This window comes from Astyanax mexicanus, chromosome 2 (assembly GCF_023375975.1).
Source record: "Astyanax mexicanus isolate ESR-SI-001 chromosome 2, AstMex3_surface, whole genome shotgun sequence".
NCBI classification, from domain to species: Eukaryota; Metazoa; Chordata; class Actinopteri; order Characiformes; family Acestrorhamphidae; genus Astyanax; species Astyanax mexicanus.
The window spans coordinates 66,493,376-66,514,121 of NC_064409.1; the positions used below are offsets into that span (position 1 = coordinate 66,493,376).

A 20,746-nucleotide genomic window follows, 5' to 3' on the forward strand; every position below is an offset into this window, starting at 1 on the left:
CCTCTGCACTAGATCAGTAGGACAGCATTTACACTCTACATCAAATACTCTACTCCACCACACCCACGTCGACTGCTACTCGAGGAATATGAAAGAGAAGCCTACAAGTGACCCAAGCCAAAGCTACATCCTACGCACAGCACACGCTACAGCTGGATCAAAGTCTCAGCAGGGAAAGCTGATAGGGGATGACTACATAAAAACACAGGGGGGGGTTTAGCATATATGTCATCCTACGCTACTCTACACTTCTGTACCTCAGCCTGCGGGACGATGTCCATCTTGGGGGGCTGGACTGGAACAAGTAGTGACTGAAACAAGATCAGTGATACACCATTTGTGAAGCATTCTGCTTCATGGGAGGAGGTTTTATTACTGGATGACTGCAGTTATCTGATTGAAATGTCAAGTAGTCATGTAAATAGCATTCTCGAATTTCTTAGATGGGAGTAAGATCTAGAAATCCTAAAAGGAGAGCTGGATTTTAGCTTAATAATGTTTTTTCTTAGTGCATTTATTCACTTAACTGGAGTATTATTTTGACCATAGTACAGAAAAAGAGTGAGAAGTGTTTAACACAGCAACCTCCAAACACTCCACACAAAAAAGGCATGATCTATAATCTATGTAACATTGAGCCACTTCAGTCTGGTAATGTTAACATACTATATGTGAACTTTATATGACTGTATGTGTTCTTCTTCTTCTTCTTTGAGAATCTTTAAACATATATTTATCTGCCAGATCCTTCATTCCTAAATGTTCCCTCTAGTCTTCCTTTCTTTGATTATCCTTTAAACAACCTTGAATTCCTGGAAAATACTCTTCCAGCCCAGCTCTTGTTGAACTGCACAGCTCTTCCACTGCTGCATATACAGGGCTGACGTTTCACACTAAACACAGAGATTAAATTTCTTCCAAATGGCTTATTTTAAACAGGTCTCGCTCTCTGGCAGAAGCATGTTGTGTAATGCCTGTTGTGAAAATTGCTGCAGCTTGAGCGCCGGGGCTAGCTGGCAAAAGAGAAGAGGACGAACGCCGTTGGCTAACTGCTAACTGACTGGAAAGACGTGCTGCAAGTTGCTGTCACAAGTCACATCCACAGATCCCAGTATTCCCAGTGGCTCTTTCTGCCATTGCAGTAATCAGTTAGAGCTGGGGGGATATACATGGCATAACATGACTCAGACATTCCAGTTTTTCTTTCTTTCTTTTTTTTTCACTTACTCTGGGCCTCATCATAGCTTACTTTCCAATTTTCCATCCTCTCTCTCTCTCTCTCTCTCGCGCGCGCGCTCTCTCGCTCTACCTCTCTGTGTTGAATCAGAATCACATTGGAAAGAGAAAAATGAGGAGGTGCTGTGAGACAGCAGACATTTTAGTCAACACACAGTAATCTGATGGAGTGGTTATTCAAAGGAATTTTCTCCTTCACTGCTCTCTTTTTCTCAAAATACCTCTCTTTATTTGCCCTCTCTCTACGTCTTTCTCAGTTTTGTATAATGAAAGTAAGAAAAAATATGATATATAAGATATTTATGGCATATAGCTGATGCTCTTACCCAGAGCCACATATAAGGTTATTCCTATTACAGATGTGGGCCAATAAAGTATTAGGAGTCTTGCCCAACACAGTCATCCAGACTGAGAATTGAACCCTAGTCTCCTACATGATGTGGTCATTGGCATCGACCAACCATATCAACTCCCCCTATCACTAGCATTGCTCCCAACAATGCTAGAGGGGTGAAGACCAGCACATGACAAAAATTTCCAATGATGTATCATCACTGGATAGCCAGTGCACTCAAAAGGATAGCGCAGGAACCCAACTCTACATCATACATCAGCTAACAGATGTTTGTGCTGACCAACCCAACATCACTCTAGGAGTGATGAGAGGAGAGAGGGACATCTACCCACCCAGAGATAGCACGGCCAATTGTGCTCGCTCTGACTCTGGCTGCTGCTGATGGCAAAGCAGCATGATCCGGAATTCAATCATAATCCTCAGTAATCCTCAGACCATAGTGACAGTTCCTTAGTCAGCTGGTCTGCCAAGCTTGGTTCTTTAATTTTGACTGGAACCTACAAGGATAATACAGCTAATAAGTGATGAAAGCTTCAAGCTATCAGTTAGCATGGTGTAAACTCCTGAGTCAGGCCTGAGTCATCACATACTTGCCTCAGACCATGCTCAGCTGTTACATAATCTCATAGAATCTTCCTTATTAGCCAACTAAACAATAATCAAGCATGTCTTAGCTGATCAATTACATTTTTTATATCTGGAAATCTATGTATACCATTTTAAAAAGGTAACCTATAAACCTATAATTTTTTTTCATATGATGCCGTAATTTCGTCTTAACAATGACTTTAAAACAAAGAGAGGGAGGAAGAATGGGCAGATATTTATATTCATTCTGCCTCTGGGCCATCCCTTCTGCGCCTCCCTCCTGCTGTGAACTCTGATGAGCAAACATCGACCTTTGCTTCATCAGCCAACACACACACACACACACACACACACATTCAGAGCTCCTCCCTTACACAACAAGGGCACCCCTACACGCCCTTTCCCATCGCTTTATCTCTTCACAGTGCTTTGGGCTCATTTTAACATTCAGCAAACTGGTAGATTCAGAGAGGCCTTATGTAAGACACAGTGGCTATCTTACCATATACAGGATTTTTAACACACTTCTAAAAGTTTGATAAAATAAGGTGTATAAGCTCAAATTATTTGTAATATTTAATAAATATCAACAAAACATTCCAGTCAAAATAACTAAATACACAGTTTGCCAATACCATAAGTTGAACCTGGATTGAAAACAGTTTGTCAAAAACTACTTGCAAATATTTGTCAGTTTGAACTGTAATATCAAAGACTACTTACATTATTTTAAGAAAACCAATGTCATGTATAAATATTTTTGACAATGTCTGTACTAGCTTACCAATCCCATAAACAATATCATTATAGTGATATCAGTCCTCATCAACAAGCAAATTGTTCACCAGTGTAAACTGAACATGGATCAAAATATTTTCAGTTTTACAGTAGTTGATAAAAGAAAACAGTCAAAGAATCAACTTTCAACAACAACATGGATGAACATGGAATGTGCAAAATGTTAAGGTATGAGCAAAAGCTCATATGTTTGGATATGCAAACGAATGAGTGTTAGAAGGGTGTGTACGTGTATTTCACATCCAAAACATTTGCATAATCCAAATCTATGGTAATCAACTCACCCGCTGGGTCCGGGCCGCTGGTTCTGGGTAAAACGCCAGTCAGTGTTAGGGGGTTTTTGCTGTAGAGAGAAAAAAAAATACGTTTTAACTTCAGGAAATTAAATACAACTTACATGTGCATGTACATGTTTAGAATTTTGGTGCTATCAGGTTATGGGGCTGCAGCAGTGGCAGTATGTAAGCAGTGGCAGCCATTTTATTCTGGATAGCAGTTCTGTACACTTTCACTCACTCAATTATCAGGAGACAAAAAGGCATGGAGGTCACATTAGCAAAGAGGACAAGGAGTTTGTGTGTGTCAACAGAGTCTGCATTGATTGCAAGATGAAGAAAGCTCCCTAACATCTGTCTGTTTGCAATTCCCCTGATCTAAAGCACTTAACCTTCTGTTTCAAAGCGATAACAGCTCTGAGGCTATGGGGTAGTAAAGAGCTGTAGGGCTTCAAGCGCAACACAGAGACACCAAAAAAACAATCCCTAATTGTTTCTGGACCCGGGAAATGAGCGCTAGCGCTAATTGAGTGAGTGCGCAAAACCACAGCCAGCAAACAAAGACGCCATTGTGTTTATATTGAGAGCACAGGACATGCTCAGTGGACAGGAAGCATATAGGACAGTATACAACTAAAACAGCACTGCAGAGAGACTCTTTAAAAATCTCTTTAAAAATGCAGACAACAGTACAAGAATACACTAAAAGGCATGGTCAAAATAGACAAATGGGTTATAGAGGGGTTATAGAGAAATAAAAGCTCCCCTACTCATCCTCTCCACCTAAAATTTTAACTTCTCCATCTCTATGGGTGTGCTATGCTTAAATAAACTGCTGATACAGGGTAAGGAGGAAAAAATATTGACAGAGAGAGAAAAAGAGAGTAAAAACTAGTCTGAAAGAAAAATAGTCTGAAGAAAGACTAGAAGACTGAATTATTAATATCCTCATGCTGTTAAATAAAAACAAGCCTTTTGTTTTCCCTATATGTGAGTCAGTGTATGTCAACGCATACTTCTGTGCACTATTCCCTCAGGACAATGCTCATCCACATACAGCTGCTGTCTTAAGAGATTTCCTTAAAGACACAAATGCTATGTCATGGCAAGCCTCAAACATATCCCTAAAATCCCATTTAAAAATTTACACTGCAAAATCTGCAGGTATATTTAAGCTGCACTGGATGCATTATCACAGACACCATTAAGAACCTCTACAACTCCATCTAACTAACATCACTACTAGTTCAAGACTAGCAGTGTGGGTCTTGCACACATCCACACAAACACATTTAACTGTCACACAAAAAGCGAACCAAGTCATCAGTGCTTTGAACAGTCCATTAACTCTCTCACGCACAGCAAACACAGGTTTAACTACTGCACACACACACACACACAGCAAACACTACCACCGCTACTGCCAGCACCCATCTGTGTAATGTGGACACAGGACATGCTGGCCTCAACATTGAAACAAAGCACCAAATAATATAAAACATATGGGTAAAATTTCAGAACAGTCACATGACCTTCATCTTTAGGACTTTTATATTATTAGTCTAAATATTAATCCTCTCTTTGTAAATGTGTACAAAACAGTGCTCTGGCCTGGTGTGTGTGTGTGTGTGTGTACTGAAGGTTACAAATGAAGAGAAGAATGTAAGTAGAGTTAGACCACACCGCAGCCTACACGGTGAAACCTGAGGGAGGACATTACTCATCCACATTTTTTCTCACTTTCTGTCCTTCTGATCCTTCTCTATCCTCCCTCTTTCCTGCTATCGCTCCCTGATCCATCTCTCTATCTGTGTATCTGTTTCCCTTTGCTTCTCTCTTTTAACTTTCACCGGAAAACCAGAAAGGAAAAATCGTTCCGTGTTCTTCAACATGGCGACTGAAAAGCCTGACATTCCAGCACTGTGAGAATCTGAACTGTGCGGAGTCTGAATAGCCCTGTGCGCTTTTCAAGGTCGCTGGCAAGGTCATGCTGTATCCCAGGGAAAAACACAGAAGAATGCAAACTCTAATGCTGTGTGATGAGAATCCAAAGTAAAAACACAGAGAATACACAGATGATGATAACTATGTATAAAAAATACACTTCTAATAAAGGGCTGTTGGGCTAAATAATATATAAAGGACTGCATAGCAAAATCTGAATGTTTCAACGTATCACAGAAGAGCATTTTTTTCCCAATAAACATTTTTTAAAAGTTAACTAAACCTAAACTTGAATGTTAACAAAGGGTTATTAATTATTTTGAACCATTCACAACTATTCCATACTTTATAGACAAATAAAGTTAGGCTATATGACAATATTTTATTGTATCATAACTTTTTTATTATACACAATACACTTTTCTAAACCTATTGTGGATATTTCCAACGCTTAATGATGAAAACTATCCAACTGTGCCATTAGTCCAGTTTAATTAGCTAAAGTGCAGCACTTTTCCAATAAAAATCACTGTATTTATTATTACGTTGTTTTCTAATAGGATTTTTTTTAGAATCTGCAATAAACCTGGAAAAAAATGACATTACAATATAAAATATGTTATCATGTTAATACACATGATTACAGTCATAATACAAATGCATCAGTAGTAACAGATCCTTTAAAATATATTTAAATACTATCCCACAGTGATCTTTTTTCAAAATGTCCTGTCTTTTATCCAATTAAACAAGACTAATCACACTCTTTAAAATGTAATTTGTTCTTTAAGTAATGTTTTCTTTATGGTAGCACTAATGGTATCTTTCAATATGCTTAAAAACATATATATATATATTGTCAATATGATAAGAAAGTGTATCATAATACAATAAAACAATAACACACTGCACACTTATATGTAATTAATGATACATTTTGTTTATGTGTTAATATACTGTGTTGAATGTTTTGTATCATAAAAATTACTCTAAATATTATAATAAAAGTTTTGCCCTATTGTGCACCCCTATATACACTAAAACATATCTGAGCCTGGCAGAAATAATCCTAAATGTTGTTTCACACTGATACAACTTATTCATCTTACTTGTTTCCCCCTTAAACTCATGTTTACATTTACAGCAGTCTGGCACTGCTGGATGTTAATAAATGATAAAATAAAAGTCATTCACACGATCAGTAACAGCGAAAAATCTGAAGAGAGTTTGTGACATGGTGGATTAAGACCTTAAGACGAACTATCATGCCATCAAATCTTCACTGCAATATTCCAAAATCTAGTGTAAGACCAGTGCAAAAGAAACAGGGCTAAAAAACATCTCCTTATTTCCACCACTGATTTCAAAAGCAACTTTGAGGGAGCAGGTATCTACAAAATTTTGAATATATAGTATATTCCAAATACTATTTTACTATTTACGAGAACAACATAATTAATCAATATGAGAGCCAATCTTTTTTTAGCAAAAGGTTTTATAAGAACTTATTAAAAAATATATTTGAAAGATATTGGTGTATGAGACCCAACGACTAATACTGAAAAAGTGTGAGGTCACAATAAAACAATTATCTTCTATTTCTATCCACATTTTCACACTCACACTCACACTCCCACACACACACACACACACACACACACATACAGAGCTATGGTTGGGTCATGCTTTTAGCCCAAGAGCTATGGCCCATTGCTGCCCCAGGGACCACTAAAGAAGCACTCTGTTTCAACACAACCTCTAGGAAATTTCCAACATGAGGTTAACCTAAATCACAGCTTTTAGTACTCCTGGGTTTACCGTGACTCTGTGTGTTTTAGTGAGGACTTTAATGAAACAGCTGTGGCTCAGTGGGTAAAATCTCTTCAGCAGTTTTCACAGCACCACTTGAATCCCACAGTGGACACGGCTGAAAAGATTCTAGATTCAGGATTCTAATTGGCCTGCATGGTTTACAGTTTGTTACAAAATACTCAGATCAGCACTAGGGGTGTGCCATATTGTATCAGACGCAATAATATTGCCAATATTTTTTATATTGTGAATGATATTACGCCCTAAAATACTAATATAATATTACATCAGGGTACTACTTTTTTTTGTTGCTGTTTTTAGCAAAAACATTTCCCATTGTATATCTATTAGAGACAGATTATACCTGTCCAGATTATATAATTTATTTTACTTCAGTCTTGGATATATGGAGATATTTGGAGTGGATTATTAGTATCATGACATATGTCAGGTATAAGTATCATTATCGCGAAAATACCATGAAATACTGTGATATTATTTTAGGGCCATATTGCCCACCCCTAATGAGCACACTTTTCAAACTGTAACTTTCTAAATAGCCCGAAGCTTAGATACACAATATCTTCAAGAAATATTATTGGTGTAGAACCCATATTATCTACATTATTTAAAAAAAAAAAACAAAAAAAAAAAAAACAATTTGATCTAATTTCCAAAAACTGCTCGATTTTTTAATAAGCGATCTATGAAAAATCTGTGAAGAATCCCTTTGAAAGCTCAATATTTAAAAAGTATGTCCTAGAAAAAAAATATCTCCACATCTCCATATCTCCAACAATCCAACCACAGGCAAGATATGTATTAAAGGAATAGTTCATGTTAAATGTGGCTAACAATGAATGGAAGCAAGTAGCCACCATTAATCACTTGATTCCACTTTTAGCAACATTAGCATTACTGACTAAACAATTTCTTCAACAGGACATCCATGCTACAGGAGCTAGTTTCATTTATAAACGTGGAAACCGGATACAAACAGCACACACACGCATTACCAAAACCCAACACCACAGCGGAAGAAGTGTGGAAAACAGCTGCCTCTACATGAGCAAACACACACACGAATGCACCAACACATCCTTCTGTGGACCTCACAAAGACTAGGCTTCACCCTCTTCTCTACATCAGAGAGGAAGTTCCTATTACGGAATATTGTTTTCCTATGATAGTGTTTTCCATCTCTTTGTCAGGCTCAAACTCCAGGGTGTCTAGCCAGTCTTTTGTGTATGAAACACAGACAGCAGAAACAAAAGGACATCTTAATGTTTCTGTAATAATCACAGCTTGTTACAGATCCATGCCTCATTGTTCTGACAGCTCGTAAACCAGCTGCCGGAAGCAAATGTCCAGCTGCATAAAACACCATGTTATTATGTAATACGTCACTCACCTATTTTTTAAGTTCAGCTACACTAATAAATCATTTTAATCATAAAATGTATCATTATGTGTGAAAATGCAAAATTTGTATTGGTATCAGCAGAAAACTGTTTTAACATTTGACATTAGCATGCTTATATATTTGACTAATATTTTAAACCTAAATCAATTTTTTCTTACTTTATAACTCTTAGTGTATAAATCATTATCTCTTGTGGCTGTCACAAAAACATTTCAATATCCATTTCTCCAAAATGACAAGTTAACAGTAGAAAAGAAAACATGTCTTAACTTTCAATGGTAATCAGTGTAAATGTTTTGATTGCAAGTAATTTTGGAGCATGTCTAATAGTTAATTTACTATAAAAACTGTATTTAATGTGTATAAAGTATAGAGGCAGTTTCCCAGACAGGGATTAAGCCTAGTCTTGGACTACTCACAATTTTGAATTTAGATTTTTATTGAAAGAAAAAAATAGTCTAGGAATATGCTTAATCCCTGTCCACTGGAAACTTCCCATAAAGAAACAACTATTAAAACAGATTAAAATTAAATTGGTTAAAATAGTGATAAAACTATATGTTTTTTTTCTTCAGAGCTACACTGTATTCTATGTCTCTATAAAGCTAATTCACTGTATCTCTATTTACCATCATCTGACTTGTTATTATCATTGCTGTGCCTGGTATTTCCTCTGCTAATATTGACTATAATTTGTGCTCAGTCTTAATTTAAATGCCATTTTGATGTTTTAAATACAAAAATGATTATATACAGTAGTGTAATGTTTTTACCCATAATAGTGATTTTCTATGTTATACAGAAACATTTTGAAACAGCTCCTCTAAGAACAATATACAGAAATATACAAGTTTTCTCTATACATGAAGAACAATCTATGCATGTTGTCATAGCCTTAACAAAAATAGCATTAAAGCTAAAAAAACACCCTCAAACCATTACCTTCACTACAATACCCCTATAGAACATCTATAGAACTCATTTGAAGGGCAGTACTGTAACTCACTGAGGCAAATAAATGATGGACATAACGTTTTATCATTCGACAATTGAGCACTGCAAACAGGAACTCCATCTTAGTCCTCTCTGCCTGGAGGGTGTTCATTAATCTGATTACTGTGATACGGCTCTCCAGCAGAACTTTCTTCTCCACCAGCATAATTTAGGCCACTGCAGGGGGTCTTAGAGAGGTGAGGAACACACCAGAGATCAGAAACACTCCACTGATGTGGGTTAATCCACCCTATACACACAAGCACTTTTTAAACACTGACACTAAGCACAAGCCACAGAAACACACACTTTCACACACACACACACACACACACACACACACACACACACACACACTCAGCAGCTCTGGAGGGAGAAAATGGCTGCCATGGTGAGCAGAAGAATAGTCAGGAAAACACACATGCAGAGGATGAGGGAACAGAGGAAATGACTGCCAGCAGCACAGCACTCTAAAAGACAACCGGCTGTATACGGTAGTTGATGGGTAACAAGATGGAGGATGGAAAACTTTGCCTCTGTTAACGTGATAAAGACACAAAGAGAGATATTAAACAATAAAGCATTTATATAACAAACGACTCAATTTTTTTGGAAACTGCAGTAGTTTATACCAGAGTTTCTAGACCTGTGTACTGAGGACCCCCAGTGTGTCATGACACACTCACTAGGGGTCCCCAGGCCTACCTCAGGTGAGGCAGTAGTTTAAAGTTGTCTGGTAAGGTAATTTAACTCATAAAACAAACGACTAAAAATATTGACAATACTGTACTTAAAAATCAAGAGATCAACCATGTTTAAACTATGAAAAATATATTAATTGTAAATAAAAAAAAGAAAAACAAAAACATTACAGAAGTAATTTGAGGCGAATTAAATGTCATCAGTTTAAGACAACACTGCTGCTGTTGCATAATAAGGACAATTAGCTAACCAGCTATAGAGCAGTTTCTTAAACAAAGAAAAAAGTATATGAAAAATGAAGAAAATAATGTTATGGTTAATATTAAATATAAAATTATCACGTTTTTAGTCAGAACCTGAGAAAAAAAAACGCAAAACAAACTCTGGGATTAAATTCACTTGTGTAGTTTTCCCAAAGATTCTGCCCTCACCAATGTTTTCATATTGGGGGTTGTACAATTCACAATAACTCTAGAATACATCATTACAAAAACAAAGATGTAAGCAATGCTGTGGTTTAAAACACATCATGTATCTGAAGAAAGAACTAATTTAAGAAAAACGATTAGCATGGAGCCCATTTACTCTTACTAAGAAATTGTGAAGTCACAGTAAAACAGACATTTCTATTTTTCAATCAAATTCTTCACACTCACACAGCTAATAGAAATGGATGGAAACTATAATGACACAAAGAGACCAAAGCAGACAAAGCAGGCAAGGGAAGGCCCCTCCACCTTTTTTCTCTCCATAATAGAAGAGATAAAAGGAATCCATGGATAATGACAGTAAGCACAAGCGAGGCAAACTTAGGGAATATAATCCAAAGCCCTCTTTGGCTCTAGAGCCATTATACGTGTTAAAGCAGAAGGCCTAAAACTCTGTCTATACTCTCCTGTGCTGAACGTCAGAGCCATTAATGGCCTGTCCTTCTGTTATTGTTGTAGCTCACATGCCCTCCAGTAAACCACACACACACACCAATACACACTGTGCACGTGTCATGCCAGAGGAGCCAGATGGTCTCCTCACAGCCCAAAGGCCAAAATGACTCCCAGAGGACTGAATGATGGGACACAAGGGAGCAGAGAGGAGATTGGAAGAAGGAACAGGACAACAAATACTCATTCTCAGGCTCATCCTCTCTTTCCTCCCTCTAAAAACATGATATAAACACCAGAGATTACTCAGAACTCTGCTTCAACAAACAGCAGATATAAATAACCTTGGTGTGAACCCCAAAGAATTTCCACCTTACACATCACATTCCAAACTCAACACAGTAAACCCAAAACTTTAGGGAGTGTGACAGTCATCTTCACTCCAGTAAGTCAGTTTTTCAGTAATGAGGTCTAAGTAAGCACAAGCACATTCCTTCAATTCTCACTCAAGTACAAGACTGAAGATTAAGTTTTACTAACTCTAAACACATTCACCACAGTTCTACAGAGAGGATTTCAGCTAAGCTGTCTGAAGGAAACTCATTTCCTTCCTGGGTCTAGAGAATACTATGGGAAGTCAGGATCCCAGCTACCATGTTTTAGCAGATTTACAAGGGGATTGACCAGAGATGACACACTCACACATTACCGGAGGTCACATGACTCATAAGGTATGGGATCAATCACTGGCGTCCAGCACAACAGGAAACCCAGGGTCACAGGATGACCTCTGGGATCCTGTTATTCAGCCAGTCATTTCTTCCCTTCCACACCCCCATCCACTCTGTCCTTCCCTCTGTCCTCATTTATCCATCCCCCATCTTTCCTTATCAGCAGAAAAGCCAGGTCCTCTTCCTTTCTCTGCCATCTGCCATCTGCTAACTATTTCTTCCTTAAACCTTTTTTTTTTTATCTCTGAAACCTCCATTCTTATGATTTCTCTCAATTCCCTTAATTTATTTAACAGCTAGTTCTTGAAGTTCCTTATTTCTATATACTATTTTTTGTATTCATGTTGCTATTTGTGGTTCTTTGTAAATTGTCACTTTTAGACAAAACTGTATATCTCAAAAGAAAAATGTTGACTTTCAATGTAACTTAACAAGTTTTGACCATTTCAATTGGTCTATTTATCAACATATCTGTATCTCCCAACATAAATGCTATGTTCTTCTATATTCCTTTCATTATGGTTATGATTTTTTATAATAATCTTATTTTTGACTATAGTTTAAACTATGGTAGTTCACTTGTCCTCTGTGCCCGTGGTATAAAAATGATGGATCTGCAGCTAACCCAGATTCATCCTTCATCCAGCACACTTTGATGATTTCCCAATTCAAACGCACCTGTTTTATAACACCAGTTAGTTATGAGCTTTGGTTGATTGTTAAGCGTGGAAATGACCACACTGCTGGACCTAAGATGGTCCAAGATATGTGTGGAGTGCACCTGAAGTAAAATATGTTCAGGTTAGAAACAAAATAAGCATCATGCACAGAACTACTTAACATCACAAAACATTATTGATTTGTGTGTCGAGCCGAATGCTCACCTCATTGGCTGAGTTCATTAAGTGCTTCCTCGTTAGAGTCATGTTTAATGTGTTGTTATGGCTCAGCATGGGAGTCTTGACAAACACAAAGTCACTCCTGCTGGAAAGAGTTGAGTAGCAGGGCCTATATGTGCGTGTGTGGGGCTCCTGAGGGCCCCCGACCACCTCCATGTACCGGATTGGCCCATCTGTGTTGAGCTGGAGGTGTAGGTCTTTATGAGGGCGCTGCTGGTAGGCATGCCTGGAACGGAAGCCCTTCCTTGAGTAGCAGCATGTCAAGTCGTCCTTGTTTTTGAGGCACCGCACCACCACCACTAGAGTGGTTACAAGAAAGACTAATGTCACACAGCCCAGCGATATGATGAGGTACAAGGTGACATCTGTCATCCCGCTAACTTTCTGGGAGAAAGGTTTGTGGGAATCCGGAACAGCATCAATGCTCTTCTCCTCCACACTGACTGTGATGGGGACTGAAGTGGACTTGGAAGGCTGGCCATTGTCCTGCACGACCACCACAAAACTGTAAGCTGAACTATCCCTGCCATCTTGGTCTTCGTCAGCCAGTTTTCGTGTGGTGCGCAGCTCACCTGTGTTTGCTCCAATGCGGAAGAATGCAGCATCGTCTCCAGTGATGCTGTAGAACAGCCAAGCATTGTGCCCGCTGTCCGGGTCAAAGCCTACAATCTTGTTCACTAGGTGGCCCACAGGGGCAGAGCGGGGGACGGTCAGCTGGAGGCCTGAGTCGTCCGAGTGGGCGGGGTAAAGAATGACAGGTGAGTTGTCATTCTGATCAATGACAAAAACATGGACGGTGACATTGGAGCTGTGTGGGGGCGTTCCAGCATCATGTACCTGCACTTCTATTTTAAAAGCATTCATCTGCTCATAGTCTATCGAGCGCATAGTAAAGATATTCCCATTTTCTGGATTGATGTAGACATAAGATGACACAGGGCTGCCATGGATTGTGGAGGCTAAAATTGAGTATGTTAGGCGGGCATTGTCTCCCAAATCTGGGTCTGAAGCAGAGACAGCCACTATGGGAGTACCGGGGGAATTATTCTCCGGAATGTCTACAGAGTAAGAGGATTGGGAGAACAGTGGAGCATTATCATTTACATCAGAAAGACTAACCACAAATGTCTTCTGAGAAGACAAGGGAGGTGTGCCTGCATCTGTTGCTGTGACAACAACAGTGTACTCAGGGACAGTCTCTCTGTCTAATCGGCCATCAGTGACAAGGGTGTAATGTTCCCCAAAAGCAGATTTGAGTTTAAATGGCAAGCCTGGTGACACCTTTAACGTCAGCTGGCCATTCTTATCAGAGTCTAAGTCTTTTGCGCTGATTAGTGCGATGACAGTGCCGGTTTTAGCATCCTCGCTGATGGGGCTAGAGAGTGAGGTAAGTGTCACTTCTGGAGTGTTATCATTCACATCTGTTATTTCTACTTTGACATTACAAGAACCTTCCATGGCAGGGGTCCCGCCATCCCGGGCCTCAAATGTAATGTCATATACACTGGTTTGCTCATAATCCACCTCCCCTGTAACACGAATTTCCCCAGTTTTAGAATCCACACTGAAAAGATTATGAATTCTGTTTGGGGTGTATTTACCGAACAGGAAAGTCACTTCCCCATTCATTCCAGAGTCTGCATCAGTGGCGTTGAGTTTAGCTACAATAGTTCCCACTGGAGAGTTTTCTAAAAGACTGACCCTTTTCACAGACTGATCAAAAACTGGTGCGTTGTCATTCACGTCCAGGATTTTAATGAGCAGCAGGGTGGTGCCCGATTTTTCGGGTTGCCCACCGTCCACGGCCGTGAGCAGCAGCCGAAACGAGTCCTCCGTCTCTCGGTCTAAGGCCTTCTCCAACACGAGCTCCGGGAACTTACTACCGTCGCTCTTGGTCTCGACGCGTAGACTGAAGCAGTCGCTGGGTGCTAGTTGGTACGTACGCAAAGAGTTCACACCCACGTCGGGGTCCCGCGCACTCTCCAGACGGAAGCGCGTTCCAGGCGCGGCCGCCTCCGAGATCTCCAGTGAGGAGTTCCTCGCCGGGAACTGCGGCGCGTTGTCGTTAACGTCCAAGATATCCACGAGCACGCGATGTATTTCCAGCGGGTCCTGGAGAACGATCTGAAGGTGTAGATAACACGCCGCGCTCGACTCGCACATGCGCTCCCTGTCGATAATCTCCCGGATGACCAGAGCGCCGCTGGCGGCGTTGATTTCAAAGTATTCCGAGTCCGAAATGACACGCACGTTTCTCTCAGTCAGCCTCTGAGGAGTGAGGCCCAAATCCGTTGCTATGCCTCCCACAAAGGAGCCCGGCTTCTGCTCCTCCTGGACGGAGTACCTGAGCTCCCCAAACGCGCTGGACAGACAGGACAGGGTAAGCGCGAGCCAGAGCGCGCGCCATTCCGGGTAGCGGCTCCTCTGCCTCAACTCCATTGTAAGAGAGAGAGCTGGAGAAGAGAAAGTTCGGAAGGCGTTCTCCTCCCGTGTTCAATCCATATTTCCTCTAAAAGGTTTTTACCACGCCGTTCGAAACTTAATCCGTTTGCTGGGCAGAAGAATGAGGCGTTTTGAAGAGTTCATGGTGCCCGAAAAACGCTTCGGTAAATTTCCAAACGAGTAGAAAAACATGAGCCCATCCAACAGTCTCCCCAAACTTCCCTGCGCTGCCCGAGCCTCTCCGTTGTTCGGGGGTGGGGAGGAGACTAGGCCACAAAGGGCCTCTTTCTATTGGCCACAAGCGAGCAACAGGCTCTTCAAGGCAGTTTTTTTCTTTTCACACCCGTTTTCCATTAAGCCTAGCCTACTGTGTTGGGATTGGCTGCTGATATCTCCCCTCTTCACAACACAGGCTACGACTGACTGGTGGACTCCCACCCCCTGTGTTAGAACTGGCCGCCAGCTCATATATCATTACCAACAAAAAGTTCCTATTGACATCCAGCCAATCAGAGAGCAGCAGGATGAGCGGTGTACCCGAAAACGGGTAGGGAATAACGCGCCTCACATAAACCCATCCACAGTTTTTGCACAGCCACAAAACTTTGGGAGCAGACAGAAGTTCGTCTGGCCGAGGAGACACACGCACAGAGTAACACAGCAAAAGTATTTTTATTAAGAGATCATGAAGATGGATGAACTATGGAATTCAGAATTTAAACTTTCAGGGACAGCGCTTCACTTGGTACAAACACGGATTTCTTGGCTTCACATTTTCAGTGTTAATTATTATTATTATTATTATTATTATTATTATTATTATTATTATTTATTTTTATTTTTTCAGATTGCGGAGCTGCGCACGTTCTCCGTGTGATGGATGCTGGATTCTGGTGTATCATGGACAAAAACTAACACCGAAGGGAATCAACTGAAATATATTGTAAAGACTGCCATATACAGAATTCTCCACCCGAGGGCGCTGTTACTAAACCAGCTCAATTTAATCCCCGTTTTTTAAGAGACTGTAGTAATATTTTTACATTAAACAGAGTATAGTGAAATTGATCCAATTATAACTGTGAGAAACGGCACTATAACTAGAGTGATAAATATTTATTTATTTTCTAAATAAACCAAAACAACTTTTTTTTTATAAATGCAAATCATGTAAATTGTATTAGCCTATGTATTAGATATATAGTGAAATAAAGAACCATAGATCATTTTGCATTTAAACGTGCAAAATTATGTTGTATTTAGATACAAATACTGTAGATGTTTTTAATAATGAATAAATAATTAAATAAATAAAATGTCTTATGCGAGTAAGGTTAACACAGTTAACAAAACTGTAATTAAGAATGAAGTAGTAAACTATAATAAAACATTTATATAACATTTCTCTTTTGTAAGGAGATACAATGCCATAGAAAGAGACATAGCACTGATTACTAAGGGAATATTAATATTATACACTTTATATTTGTGCACACCCTTTCTAATAAATTGCCAATATACATCTTGTCTAGCCCCTACAGAGAAGTAGTGCCAGTAGAACAGGACCCTCTAGGGTAGATAAACATGAATAAATAGGCAAAAGGGCTTTAAGCCCCCAGCATTGAGCTGTGGAGAAGTGGAACTGTGTTCCCTGGCATGATGGTGCCCAATTCAACACTTTTATGATGAGGTGAAGAGGTGACTTCAACAATATCAGGATAAACTATTTTAATACTCTTAATTTTGTGTGTGTGTGTGGGACTATTATTGAGCAGTTGTCCTAATGTATTGCCCATATTTCTAGTGTATTTGTCTGGGCAAAGATTCTACAGACTATATTTATTGGGTAGCATACATAATATATCCTTTAAGCAAACGCTGTGACCCTGGTCATATGATACATTTTATGGATTTGTGAAAGTAAATGAACAAGCTTAAATGGCATGTCCTCTGCATGTTCATTCTTATTTAATTACTAATTTAATTACTAATAGCAAACTATTGTCATAACCTTTGGACACATCACATTTAATGCTTTTTTTTCAATATGTCAAATTAGTCAAATAAAAAAATATTCTATTATAAAATAAAAAGATCTCTCTAGAGCAGGGGTCACCAGTCCTGCTCCTCCTAGAGAGCTACCTTCCAGCTTTTTAGCTGAATTAACCAAGCCCACCTGATCCATCTAATCACTGCCTCCAGGAGAGCTTGATCAGATAATAATGCGTGTTTGATTTGGGATGGAGGGGTGACCTGCAGGATGGTAGCTCTCCAGGAGCATAGTTGGTGACTCCTGCTGTAAAGGAAGAGAACGTATTCAACTCACATATAACACATGTAATGTGAAAAAAGGTGCCATACATTTTGATTTAGACTGCAAAATAAATAAGAAACTAACTCACATGCATGAAAACATTCCTCAATCAGACATTCCCATAAACCAATCATAACAAGCTCAAAAGGAAGGGATCAATCTGCAAAGTCTTATAGATGAACCTGAATTACACACAACACAATTTTCTACATATAAAAGGCGTGAGAGAAGTGTGGTGTTTACAACATCACAGCACATTTCATCTCACCTGCTGACTCTCAAAGGTCCAGGTGCTGTCAGGTAAAGACGCGTCCAGCACGCTGATCATGTCCTTAAAGTCGATGGTGCTGCTGGGCTTAATGAGGGTGAAATCACTGAACTCTGACAATGGGGAGAGACAGGACCTGAAGGAGTGGCTCTGGGACAACATGTCACCCCCTAGAACCTCCACATACTTAATAGGCCCGTCTGTGTTCAGCTGAATTTGCAGGTTTCGGCTGGGATGTTTGTAGCTGTCAGAGTCGTTCCGTCTGAGGCAGCAAATAGAGCTGCTTCTACTGTTTCTGGCACACTTCACCACTAAGACAACAAACGTCACCATAGACAACAGAGACACAGAGGCTAGAGACATGATCAGATAAAATGTGATGCGGTCACTTTTGCTGATGGGCTCTGGAGCTGTATGCTGGAGGTCTAGGACAGGTTCGTGCAGAGCATCCTCTAACAGTATGTTCACTGTAATGGTGGAAGACTGCACTGGATCACCATTATCCTTTATTTCTATGAAAAGTCTCTGAGAGGAGTCATCATGCTCAGAAACAAGACGTTTAGTCCTCACTTCCCCTGTGTAGGTATTCACACTGAACAGAGATGCATCTGTAGCCTCTAGAAGTTTATAGGAGATCCAAGCATTGTGGCCTAAGTCTGCATCCACTGCAGTTACCTTGGTGAGCAAGTGTCCTGCTTTAGCAGAGCGTGGCATTTTATGGTTAGACCCTGTAGATGGGTAGATAACAGCAGGGGTGTTGTCATTCTGGTCCAGAATAAACACATGAACTGTGGCATTGCTGCTCAGGGGTGGAGAACCGTGGTCTTTGGCCTGCACCTGGATCTGAAACACCTTTAGCTGCTCATAGTCAAAAGAGTACATGCTGTAGATGCTACCGTTATCTGAGTTAATGTACACGTAAGATGAAACAGACACATCCTGGACTTTAGAGTTTAAGATGGAGTATGAGATCTTCGCATTCTCACCCAGGTCTGCATCAGAAGCTGATACTGAGCATATGATTCTTCCAGCTGGAAAGTTCTCCTTGACATAGACAGTGTAGGAAGGCTGAGAGAATACTGGAGGACTGTCATTTACATCCTGAACATTGACTATGACTGTTTTCTGAGCAGAAAGTGGAGGGCTGCCTGAGTCTGTGGCACTAATGTCAACACTGTAAAGCATGTTCTTCTCACGGTCCAGCTGAGCTGTGGTAGCTAATTCATAGTGATTTTCAAAGCTTGGTTTCAACTTAAAAGGTGCATTACCGAGTACATGAAGGCTGACTTTTCCATTCTCATTCGAGTCCAGATCTCTAGCGTTTATTAATCCCACCACAGTGCCTATGGGGGAGTCCTCAGGAACTCTATCAGCCAAGGATTTAATAATGATCTCTGGTGTGTTGTCGTTGGCATCAATTAAATTAATTTGTACGCTACAATGCCCCTCCATTTCAGGGCTGCCCCCATCTTTAGCCACCACATCAATTTCATAAGAGGACACTTCTTCATAGTCAAGGGATCCCGTCAATGTTAACAAACCTGTTTCTGAATCTAAATTGAAAGTGTTTAAAACATCATCATCAGTTCTTTCTCCGAATAAATAACGGATGTGCCCATTTGAACCTTCATCTAAGTCTACAGCTTTCAGTTCGACTATAAGTGTCCCAGGTGGGCTTGTCTCACTTATGAAAGCCTCGTATGTCTGTTTGGCGAACTGAGGAGCATTGTCGTTATTATCCAAAACTTGAACAGTGATTTTAGCAGTGCCAGATTTAACAGGACTTCCTCCATCCACTGCTGTCAGTATCAGTTCGTGAGTGGATTGTTTCTCTCTGTCGAGAGGTTTCGACAAAACAAGCTCAGGTAGTTTTCTATTGTTTTTTAAAGTCTTGGTAGCTACAGAAAAATACTCATTGTTACTCAAAGTGTAGGAGCGCACGGCGTTACTGCCAACGTCCGGGTCCTGCGCGCTCTCTAGAGGAAAGCGCGTTCCAGTCACGGCGTGTTCGGCCACTTTTAGCACCACCTCCTCCGTGGCGAAGCTGGGCGCGTTGTCATTAATGTCCTGAATTTCCACGACCACCCGGTGCAGCTGCCACGGAGAGTCTGCGATCACCTCTAAGGGAAGCGCGCAGCTGCCGCTCTGTCCACAAACCGCCTCCCTGTCTATCCTCTCCTCCACCACCAGCTCCCCTTTCCCCAAGTCCACACTGAAAAAGCGCTCGCCAGCCTCGGAGGCGATGCGCACGTTACGGCTCGTTATGTCAGCCAAACTCAAGCTCAAGTCCTTGGCGAGGTTTCCAACAACCGTGCCCGGCTTGGACTCCTCCGCTACAGTGTACCGAATCTGCCCGCACACTGGGGTCCACCAAAGACACGCACACATCAGTCGGAGTGCCAGCGCACAGCGCATACCGCCGCGCATCCCCTTCTCCATAACGATCAATGAAAGACGACGAGGTTTTCCACGCTGGTAAAATGCACCATATCTGCAATAGCATGCCTCTAAAACACTAAAACTCTAAAAAGTAGCGCAGAACCGAAACGGGCTGTAAAACCAGAACAGGTGAAAGTCTCCATCCTTTTGCGCTCAGACTTTAAAGCTGATGCTGAAGCTGAGGACACTGGATCGCTCAGAGATTGCTGGAGTCTTATTGGCGCACACACGAGGTACTATGAACCAATAAGGGCATGACTCAGTTTAAAGTGACAGTGGCGTGGAAATGTAACTGTTTTCATTAAAGTTGCACATTGGAAAATGTGTTTTAAATAATACACATTTGCTAAATATAATATAAAATTATTATTATTATTATTATTATTATTATTATTATTATTATTATTATTATTATTATTATTATTATTATTATTATTATTATTATTATTATAATTAACAACAACACTGCAACCAGCTGCAAGTACTTGAACCCTGAATAAAATTTGTGTGTGTGTGTGTGTGTGTCTGTGTAAAGATGGGGGCGGGTGTCTTCATTAGATCAACATAAGAGCTTCTCACACTCTTCTTTCCACTACCAGAAGTGGACACACTGCTCAAATAGAAAAGGGAGTGACATGGGTGAATG

General features: G+C 40.3%; 1 protein-coding gene across 48 annotated transcripts in view; it reads right to left on the reverse strand.

The window, feature by feature from the left end:
• Positions 1-20,746, reverse strand: part of LOC111188173 (protocadherin gamma-C5-like) — a 96,492-nt gene that overhangs the window by 13,271 nt on the left and 62,475 nt on the right. For 36 of the 48 annotated variants that reach the window (XM_049474762.1, XM_049474754.1, XM_049474753.1 and 33 more), the window contains 2 exons: positions 3,262-3,320; positions 258-311 (listed from right to left, as the gene is read on the reverse strand). In XM_049474762.1, coding sequence (XP_049330719.1) covers positions 258-311; positions 3,262-3,320 — 113 coding nt within the window. Of the gene's footprint in view, positions 1-257; positions 312-3,261; positions 3,321-12,622; positions 15,477-17,661; positions 20,299-20,746 lie in introns of those variants that run through there. The other 12 variants (XM_049474784.1, XM_049474782.1, XM_049474781.1 and 9 more) reach the window with 5 other exon arrangements.